This window comes from Pangasianodon hypophthalmus, chromosome 15 (genome assembly GCF_027358585.1).
Source record: "Pangasianodon hypophthalmus isolate fPanHyp1 chromosome 15, fPanHyp1.pri, whole genome shotgun sequence".
In the NCBI taxonomy this organism is placed as follows: Eukaryota; Metazoa; Chordata; class Actinopteri; order Siluriformes; family Pangasiidae; genus Pangasianodon; species Pangasianodon hypophthalmus.
In genome coordinates, this window is record NC_069724.1 from 15,929,732 (window position 1) to 15,940,858 (window position 11,127).

The 11,127-nt window shown below is 39.4% G+C and overlaps 1 protein-coding gene across 8 annotated transcripts in view; it reads left to right on the plus strand.

Moving 5' to 3' along the window:
• slc4a4b (solute carrier family 4 member 4b) overlaps positions 1–3,502 on the plus strand; it is a 50,356-nt gene extending 46,854 nt beyond the window's left edge. For 4 of the 8 annotated variants that reach the window (XM_053240115.1, XM_026928654.3, XM_053240117.1 and 1 more), the window contains 3 exons: positions 145–238; positions 658–728; positions 833–3,502. In XM_053240115.1, the coding sequence (XP_053096090.1) occupies positions 145–238; positions 658–692 (129 nt within the window). In that variant the 3' untranslated portion in view covers positions 693–728; positions 833–3,502. The remainder of the gene's footprint in view (positions 1–144; positions 239–657; positions 729–832) is intronic. The other 4 variants (XM_053240113.1, XM_053240112.1, XM_053240114.1 and 1 more) reach the window with 1 other exon arrangement.
• The last annotated feature ends 7,625 nt before the right edge of the window (positions 3,503–11,127 follow it).

Consider the following 11,127-nt stretch of genomic DNA (forward strand, 5'->3'; position numbering starts at 1 on the left):
AATACTGTGTCCTGTGTGTGTGATTATCTAAAAAAAGGAGAAAGCAAGCTGTGCAAACAGATATTAATCACTGAATAGTAATGAATCATATTGAAGTACTATGACTTCATTTTTGTAAGTTTGTCCACCCTCTGCGCTTTACAGTCAGACTATCCAGCTAATGAAAATATTCCCAGTATAAAAATATCCATGGAGACGATGGAGGAGGAGCAAATGAGGGGAGAGAACCCCTCAGAGAGTGAGTAGGGCAGAAATTCTGCATGAATGTCAGGGTGCCAATCTAAAACCCTTAAAAAACTTGCACACTTTTGGACTTGGGTTTCTGCCTCACTCGTTTTCCTCCTGACTTCTCTCTTACTTTCCAGATTCATTAATTTTCCCGGTCAGTCTGATTTGAATCAGCCTTAACTCTTTTTGCTTGCTGGATGTTATTCATTTCTAAAACGTTTTATGTAACATTAATCTAGACATGCAGAATATCCACACACACACACACACACTCACAAACACACACACACACACACACACTAGTTGTATCCACTACTCTCTGTGCTACCTTACTTATGTGTGCTTCTTTTTTGCTGCAGTTAACCCATAATAATCTATTTGTGTTTATTTGTATAAATTGCTTTAACGTTGTATGTTTCTATTTTACAGGAAATAAGCCCATGTCATTCCTCACTCCATACTGATACATTGAGTTTTTTTCCTTCCAAGCCTGTGTCAAGGTAAACATGCAAATTTCAGAGCTTTTGTTGCATAATATCTTCAAAATTCATAGCATAATATCTTCAATGCTGTGACATCATGTTTATGTGTCTTTTCCTCACAGTCAAGATTTAAGCCCATTTAAGAAGTCTGTACCTCTAAACAGAGCTGATGTTGACCCTAAACTCAACAGATTTTTCTGGAAAGCTCGGATGAAACAGCCCTTTAGCTCTCATGATCTGTACACTAGCTAGCATGCAAAGTCCCAGGCCAGATAGTATAGTTGTATACAAATACAATTGTACAATGAGCTATAGCTTATTTATCTCATTTAATAGGATTAGAAGTAAAATGAAAATATGAAATAATATGAAAATAGATATTGTACATACATGCTTGGCAGTTAGATGCATGTGTGTGTAGAAAAAATTCTACAGATAGATGACTTTGATCCGAACAGAATGTAAAGGTTAAAAACTTACACAGTTACACACTCATAGCATTTCTTTAACAAGCTCCCAGCTTCCATCTAGTCTTTTTCTTAATTAGTTATCCATCAGACATCAATATACTGTATCTCATATCAATCTTTTTGTCCATTAGATTTCAATCAGTATCAGTAACTCACTGAATACAAAGAGTATGAGGAAATGCAATGGTATTGCTGGACCTAAAACTCACTGTGACTGTAAGCAGGAAATATTTTGTAATCTAGATAAAACACTTCTCTAAATATATGAACAATACTGTAAATATTTAAAAATAAATCAGTTACAGATTAAGGTTTGAAAGGAGTTAACAATTGTATAATTTTGCAGAGTGGTCTTCATATGAAGGCAAGTGTAAAGCAAAGGATTTTGTATTTGATATTAAACTTACTACCTAATATTATTTAATATTTTATTCTCTGTAAATGAGTCTTAAATTTGTGCAGAAACCCTTATCTTTTAGCCCAAATAGCTAATCTAAATGAGCAAATTAGATCAAATATATGAATAAACAAATATTATAAATAATAGAAAGAAGCATCAGTTCTGAAACCAAAATACATTTCATTATCTTATCTGTTTTGCTGAACCAATGCTGCACACATGTGAAGTTTTTACTTATACTTTACTGATTACTTAATTTTATTACATTTAACCTTGAATCATAGCTCTACCTCTTAGAACGCTGTAGTGCCAGGCACTGTGTGTTTGATCTATGCAGGTATGGAGTGATTGGGATAAAATATTGTTCTTGTAAGAGTGGGCACAACAGAGATCGCTGTCATTTTATTATGAATTATAATCATCTTCCATAAACTATGCAAAACACAGTCTGTGTCTTTCTAAGTAAATTGTCTTGAAGAGATTAAAATGTGATTTTATTAAGTGTACTTTCAGTATCATCTGTGCAAATATATTTTTATTGTACTTCATTTTTTAACAACGAGCTTGTGATTTATCTAGCAAATAGTCTTTTATACATATGTAGGTAATGTTGCTAAATGTGGAAAATAGATTTCTATCAGCAATTGACAATAAATGGAAATCGCTTAAAATAAAATTTCAAATTAATTTATTCATTCAACCCAAAATTGCTGGGTAAACTCTAGAGACTGTTGTGTGGGAAAATCCCAGGAATCATCAGCAGTTTCTGACTATTCAAACCAGCCTGTCCAGCACCAACAACCACGACACGGTCAGAGTCACTGAGATCACATATTTCCCCATTCTGATGTTTGGTGGACTGAAGCTCTTGTATCTGTGTATCTGCTGCTTTGATGCATTCTGCTGCCACATGACTGGCTTGTCATGATTGGATAATTATATGAATGAGCAGGCGTACAAGCATTCCTATTAAAGTGGCCAGTCCGTAAGATATAAATCAATATCAGTAATTAAAGTCTTTTTATCCATTAAATTTCAGTAACTCATTCAAAAAGATACAGTATGAGAACATGCAACATTATTTTTTAAAAATGCAATGCTAATGCCCACTGTGTCTGAGTGTGAGCAGTTTCAATCAGGTTTGAGTCAGAAACTTTAAGCCAGGTTTTATGAAGTCTTTTGCATCTGCATTTGAAATAGAGGAATCTAAATGAACAAATCAGATAAAATATTTTAATAAGAAAAAACATGTTAAATGTTAATGATAGACTATCAGTTGTAAAACAGAGGCTATGTTTTATAACCTTTTAGAAGTGCACACACTGTTATATATCATGCAGGAGGGAATATATAGATAAAAACCTTCCAGCACATTTTAGATTAAATTATGACCCATCGACAGACACTATGGATTGAATGTAAAGAAATGCAGAATGTGAGTAAAAATGATGGTTCTCTTCCATTCCCTGGATGTTTCATCTGTATATTTTTGAAATTGTTAAAAACGTTTTCACCTAATGGAACTAATGGAAGTGTATTATGTTTTCCAATGGGACAAATTCTCTTAAATCTTGCTGAGTCTTTATTTGCTCATTTCTTTGCTTTCTGATATTCTGGCATTATTCTGGCTATTTATAATGAGCTCAATTCCCTAAAAGAGCTACACTTAAGAAAGAGTTGCACTCTTCTACACACTGTACAATAGATCAGTGATAATTAATAATTGATTTATAATCAGAGGATGACGTTTATTATGAATACTATTAGAGATGTTTTACAATCAGTTGCTGTGTGAATTGTGTATGTTTTACCTACCCAATAAGTCATTATGACTTTTTTAAGGACGCCTACACTACATATGATGCTATATTGTATTTTCACCATGACGTGAAACATGGAAAATAAAGTGATTTTGAACACTGCTGTTGTCATGTTCATTCATAGTAGTAGTAGTAGTGCTTGTCCTGTTCGTGTTGACCCAAATAGAAAAAGAAAAATGAAAAGAAAAAGTGATTTATAAACTGATGAACAAAACTTAATACCTAACACTAAATTCTATAAAATTAATTACTGATTGAAGAGTATATAAGAATTATGGAAGGTGTTTATTTATTTGGAATATATTGGTGATTAATATTTGTTTAAAAAATAATAAATTGTAACAGAATAATATACATTTGTAAATTAGATTCCCTGCCTGCAGCCCAGTGTAGATAATTTCTCTCCTCAGTGAAATCTCCTCAGTGAAAGGTCCTTCCTGACTCACACCATGATGGCTAGGTCAGTGGTTCATCAGATCTAATAAAGAGAGAAGATGCTTCAGGTAGGAGTGGATCATGGCCATTTTGGTGTGGCAGGGCAAAATTAAATAATTACATAAACTTTCAACTTGTATGAGGCTATCACATTTAACTTATGCTATAGGCTACTATCTTGTGAATATTTAGAGTAATCCCATAATAGTCAACAAGTCAACAAGATTTGAATGAACTTGAACAAACTAACAATATACACGAATTTTCAATGAGAAAACAGAAAGATGTAGTCCAGTCTAAAAGCCAGCTCCCCAGTGAAAACAAATAACCCAACAAAAAGTCAATACAGTTCCCTTAGATCAAACCTGACCAATCTCTGACTAAACGCTGACACCTCACCTGTTTAATTTGCTTCATTTGTCAAGAAATGTAGCTCATCAGTCTTTCAGATGTGCAATTTTTTTCAATCATGACTTGAAATCAGATGTTGTAGTTTTATATGCAGTTGGTGCAAATATTATGACACATTAACAGTCTAGCTAATTACGTAGCTAGCTAGATAACCCTGTAGATAAAATTAATCTCATCTTTTCTAATCACAGAAAGGACTGAAAAGTATGGACTAAAAAAGACGGTTCATTTTGATAACTTGCATAACTTCAAATGTTTTTTTTTAAGAAATGTAATTGTGTTTGATACAGCAGGAGTTGTTCCTGTCACTGTTGTCACAATGTGTGAGATGAACACAGAGAGGTATTATCATTAAATGTCTTTTTGATTGCCATTCATAAACAAACGTCTTTACAATGAGCATGGGGAAGAGTTATTCCTGCCCCTAATGGTACTGCTTAATATAGTTCTCGTTTTTGACCACTAGGTGCAATAATAACTCTACCAAGCCGAATGTGGAACTGAGTACTCTGCCCTGTGATTGAGCAACTGCTAGAAAAGAGACCAAATAAATGAAACATTGGCTTATAGCTGTCAAATAGCAACATTTTTTTAAAATCGTTAGTCACTCAAAAAAGGTCATTTAAAATGTATATGGTTGTGAATGAGGACTTTAGACTGTGATAGGACTTTAGAACATTTGTTGAATGGCTGATGTACATTATATGGTAAGGCACTGCCCCACCTGCCCTTTGCTTTATTAAGTGAGAAACTAAGTGAGCAACTATCCGGGTTAAGTGAGAAACTATACATTAAGTAAGAATCTATCCGGGTTAAGTGAGAAACTATACATTAAGTAAGAAACTATCCGGGTTAAGTGAGAAACTATACATTAAGTAAGAAACTATCCGGGTTAAGTGAGAAACTATACATCTTAATTGGTATCAGTGGGATAATAAAAATATATGTTATATTCATAAATACAGTTTGACATTTTGTGTGTAAATAGCTTGGCTTTCATCAGCTTCTTTGAGTGAACAATAATATCTTTCAAAAACAGTAAAATGTGTGTGTGTGTGTGTGTGTGCATAGTGTATATATAGTATACACGCAGTATATATACATATAATGTGTTTATATAGCACAGTGGAATGTAGGCTTACTTGATTTACTGATATTTTCATTTTATTTTTTCCAGACTTGTGTAAGATAAAACGAGTGAAATAAATTTACAATAATTTTACAATTTTAGCTGTAAAAAAAAATCCCTCTCCATTTTTTCCTGCTGCTGAAGGGTAACATGAAAAAGGGAGCTAACTGCTGTTATAACAACTTCAACTCAACTTTGTTTGTCTGAGTGGATTTTTTTCCTCCTTAAACTTTTTGAGACAAAGTTAAAAAGAAAAACAACAATAATAATAATTAGGGAAGCCAAATGCTAACAATTAGCATGTTATACCAGTTACAAGCACAAGGAGCAGGTGATTTGTGAAACAGAAATTATGAATAGAGCTTATCCCATGAGCTAATAGCTAGCAGTTATGCAAATATAGTTGCATTTATGCTTTTGCACCTTGTGCAAATGAGTGTTGCATTCCTGTTAAGGGATTGCTTCTGTAATACTTCCTGTTTCCTCTGTACCTGCTGTGTCTGGCTCAAGCCAAATCTCACTTTCACAGTGTTTCACTGCTATTTAGGAATAAAATAAAATACATGTAGGTAATACAGTATCACACCTCTGAAGTAAATGTCTGTTTTGAACAAAAGGAATTCTATCTTTTACTCATTCCTTCTCTTTCTGTTAATCCAAATCTTTGCCATGTGGCTTATTAAGATTGTCTGACGCTTGAATGCACTATGGATTAAAGCTGTGTGTGTGTGTGTGTGTGTGTGTGTGTTCAGATAAAACAGATCAAGAGTGAACCTCACTGGCTTTAAGGAGGAAAACTTCACTTCATCACGCATAGGATTTAGGGTGGAAAGATTATGGTGTCATTAGTTGTGCCTAATCATCTGCACACATAAAGCCTTTTTCCTTATTACACATAATTAGACATTAGACATATAGACTCAATATACTCAACATGGAAAGAAGACTTTGATGTTTTAAACTATATTTAATATTTGTCAGGTAATGCGAGTGAGTCAAACCCAGGAGTGGGTCAGATGATTTACACACAGAGCAAACCAGGCAAAACAAACATGAGAATCGAGAAACAGGCAAAGAAGTCCAAAAAAATTAAATTAATTTAAAAAAAAAAAAAACCCGAGGAGAGGAGAGGAGAGACAGGCGGTGAAACACTGACCAATACTGCGCGAACAGGTGAGACTGATTGACACGTGAGGGGAAAAATCCAATAACAATACAGGGGCGGAGACAGGACAGAAACCAAAACAAAAACACACATGGCAACATAAACAATGGCAATAACCCGGAAGCGCGCGCTGTCACGCTGCTGGTTGCTTATGCGTGCTGAGCGCTTTTGCACTCGGCGCTCAGGGGAAACATTATTATTTACACTGTAATAGTTTATTATAGGAAACACTATTATATATGTCATTTAACATACATATGTTATTTTTTTTTACAGCGCCTCTGATAAGTCTCAGTTATTATTTGCTAATGCAGTTAATAAACACAAAGTCAGTTAATGTAAGATGGAGTTAATATTGGTCATCTTAAGGATAAATACACGGACATTCTGATCAGTTAATATCGCTAACGCTGTGAATATCAGTAGACATGTGGATGCTGATGTCCTAAACTACGGTTAATAGTAGCCTATATTGAATCAGGAGAGTTACACAAAATGTATGTAGGTTGTGATTGGGCCTTAATGTTGCTTATCATATTTATCACTGAAATGAAATTGCTAGGCGTTGCTATTGCTCTATATGCTCTAACACTGTACAGCCATACTCACCTACAAAAACAAGACTAATTAGAGACTAAACAAGACAGGTTGCTCAGGAGGAGATGGAATCTGTGGCTGGGGATAGAGAAGTCTGGGTTCACCTTCTCCGCCTGTTGCCACCATGACCCCCACCACTATGACCCCCACCACCCTGACCCCCAACACCATGACCCCCACAACCACGACCCCCAACACCATGACCCCCACAACCACGACCCCCAACACCCTGACCCCCACCACTACGACCCCCACCACCCTGACTCCCAACACCACGACCCCCACAACCACGACCCCCACCACCACGACCCCCAACACCCTGACCCCCACCACTACGACTCCCACCACCCTGACTCCCAACACCACGACCCCCACAACCACGACCCCCAACACCACGACCCCCACAACCACGACCCCCAACACCCTGACCCCCAACACCACGATCCCCACAACCACGACCCTCAACACCATGACCCCCACAACCACGACCCCCAACACCCTGACCCCCACCACCATGATCCCCGCCACCACGACCCCCAACACCACGACCCCCACAACCACGACCCCCAACACCCTGACCCCCACCACCATGATCCCCACCACCCTGACCCCCAACACCACGACCCCCAACACCACGACCCCCACAACCACGACCCCCAACACCCTGACCCCCACCACTACGACCCCCACCACCCTGACTCCCAACACCACGACCCCCACAACCACGACCCCCAACACCACGACCCCCACAACCACGACCCCCAACACCCTGACCCCCACCACCACGACCCCCAACACCCTGACCCCCAACACCACGATCCCCACAACCACGACCCTCAACACCACGACCCCCACAACCACGACCCCCAACACCCTGACCCCCACCACCACGACCCCCAACACCCTGACCCCCACCACCATGATCCCCACCACCACGACCCCCAACACCACGACCCCCAACACCATGACCCCCAACACCATGATCCCCACCACCACGACCCCCACCACCACGACCCCCACGACCATCAATACAGCATCAATACAGCATCAAGAATGAAAACAGTATATATAATACGTACTAATAGACTAATGGTATCTAACAATACAATTGTCTATAGTCCAATGGTTGACAAGGGCAGCAGACATGTCAACCTTTATGCATTTTTCATAGGACCTCTGCATTATAACATTAGAGAACTCTGTTCTCTAAATCTCTATTCAGTCAAAAATACGCAAAAAGAGCGGTCTTCTTCTTTAAACCATCACCTGGATCTTCCCCCAGTATGAATCTTCCAGAAAGTGATTAAATATTTCTCTCCAGATCAGCAGGAAGCAGAGCCTTAGGTAGACCTGAGTATAAAGTCAACTATGTAACGGTAAACCTGTATCTATTCTGGGTCTGCATGTGGGTAGGTCCCGAATCCCAGAGTTGGAGATCATGCAAAAACTGAAGAAAGTCCATGGAGAGAAAAAGGCTTGCAACAAATAAAAAGAAGCAAAGGACCCCCCAACCTCTAAAGTGACAGAGAGGAAGACCAGAGTTGATTATAACAGACCAACGTGGATTATAACGGACCAGATCCAGGTGCAGCAAAGGACATCTACCTTGGCAAAAGCTCCTACACAGCAGATTCAATTAAATTCATTTAAATTTTTATTTCTACAGAGCTTTTAACAATGGACACAAAGCAGCTTTACAGAAATACAGATATAAAATTAAAATTTTAAATGTATCCCTAATGAGCAATCCAGAGGTGACGAGGGCAAGGAAAAACTCCCTGAGACAACAAGAAACAGATAGTGTGATTATCATAGTAGGAGCATCATCAGAGTTTTAACTTTAAGTCTATCGCATCAGTCAGAATCAGAATCAGAAACAGTTTATTGCCAGTGGCACTGTTCAGCAGGCTGACTGCAGCGGGGAAGAAGCTGTTCTTGTGGCGTGAGGACCTGGTCCTGATGGACCGGAGCCTCTTGCCAGAGGGGAGAGGCTGAAAGAGTGCATGACCGGGGTGAGAGGGGTCGGCTGCAATCCTGGCTGCACGTCTCCGGGTCCTGGAGACGTACCAGTCCTGGAGTGATGGGAGGCTGCAGCCGATCACCTTCTCAGCGGAGGGGATGACGCACTGCAGCTTGGCCTTGTCCCTGGAAATGAGAATAGAAGTTGTAGAAGTAGACCATCATCTTTACGGGGAGGTGGAACTTCTTCAGCTGCCGCAAGAAGTACAGCCTCTGCTGAGCCTTCTTGGTGAGGGAGCTGATGTTCTGCTCCCACTTAAGCCACAAACTGAAGTTGTCATCTGTTCAATGATAAGAGATTTGAGTGTAAACTGTTCTTAACAATTGCAGTCTTTAGGCTATATAAGGAAGAAAATCCACAGTTATCTTTAGGGTGTCTGTGTAGAAACATCCACAGTAATCTCATGCTGACGTTTAGCCTATCCAACAGTTATTTTCCTAAAAAAAAAATAAAAAGTGTGGTTAAGTGTGTTATGTGGCTGAAGCATTTATGTTGTTGGTCAGCTGTGTCAGCTTCTGATCTCTCTCTGTGTCTCTGTCTCTCTCTCTGCCTCTCTCTCGTTTTGTTTCTCAGATAAATAATATTAAGTGAATGTGGCAGGCTGGATTAATATCTTGTGGCTGTTACGTGTCATCTGCTGCCACCTAGTGGATACTCAGTGGTACAACAGGACAAATATCAGGATTTAAACTATTAGCAAGAGAAGGGGGGGGGGGGGGGCGTGTTTGCTCGATATATCGAATAAACACGACACTTTTTCTTGCTAAGAGTTTAAATCATCTAATATTAATAACATGAATAGTCACGTAATCTAATAAATAAATAACATGAATAAAATGAATAAGACATATGTTTATCATGAAATAGTAACATAAAGCCATGGTAAACCATACTGAATTTTCCTAAGGAGAAAAATAGATGGAAAAGATTATTCATGGTTGTTTGAACATAAATGGCTGTCAGGAGTTTAAACCGGCGCAGTGTGTTGCATGTCCCACTTCCCCCCCTGTGTGAAGGCAGAACAGCCGTCCATCTTCCCAAACTCCACCACAGAACAAGCTCACATCAGCTTAACCGCGTTTGGGGGAAAACTGGGCTGTTCAAGTGTATCCTCACGTGTACCCTCCTAACCACGCCCCTTACCCACTAACCACGTCCCTTACAGACACGCCCACTATTAAAAGTTACGCCCACAACAAATACGTGAAACACAGGGTTAGGCTTAGCGTTAACTTTAGGGGGGAGTAGGCGTGGGAATGTTGTGTAATGGGCGTGGAAATGTTGTGCAGTGGGCGTAGAAATGTGTAGTGTGATTTGCTAGTAGGCGTTGCTTGTAATGGGCATGGATATGTTGTGTAGTGGGCGTGGGAATGTTGTGTAATGGGCGTGGATATGTTGTGTAATAGGCATGGGAATGTTGTGTAGTGGGCATGGGAATGTTGTGTAATGGGTGTGGGAATGTTATGTAGTGGGCGTGGATGTGTTTGTAATGGGCGCGGACATGCTGTGTAGTGGGCGTAGGAATGTTGTGTAGTGTGCATGGATGTATTATGTAATGGGCGTGGACATGCTGTGTAGTGTGCATGGATGTATTATGTAATGGGCGTGGACATGCTGTGTAGTGGGCGTGGACATGTTGTGTAGTGGGCGTGGTAATGTATTGTGTAATGGGCGTGGACATGTTGTGTAGTGGGCGTGGATGGGTTTGTAATGGGCGTGGATGTGTTGTGTAATGGGTGTGGGAATGTTATGTAGTGGGCATGGATGTATTGTGTAATGGGCATGGACATGCTGTGTAGTGGGCGTGGACATGTTGTGTAGTGGGCGTGGTTTGTAGTCTTGCAGGACGCAGGCATACGCTTCTCTTTGGTACAGTATTATGCAGAAGTATCCAGGCCAGCAGGTGGCGGTGTTGGGCTTGATAGTTTATAAGACGCGGGAAAGCTGTAGAGGAAGTAATTAGTACGCAT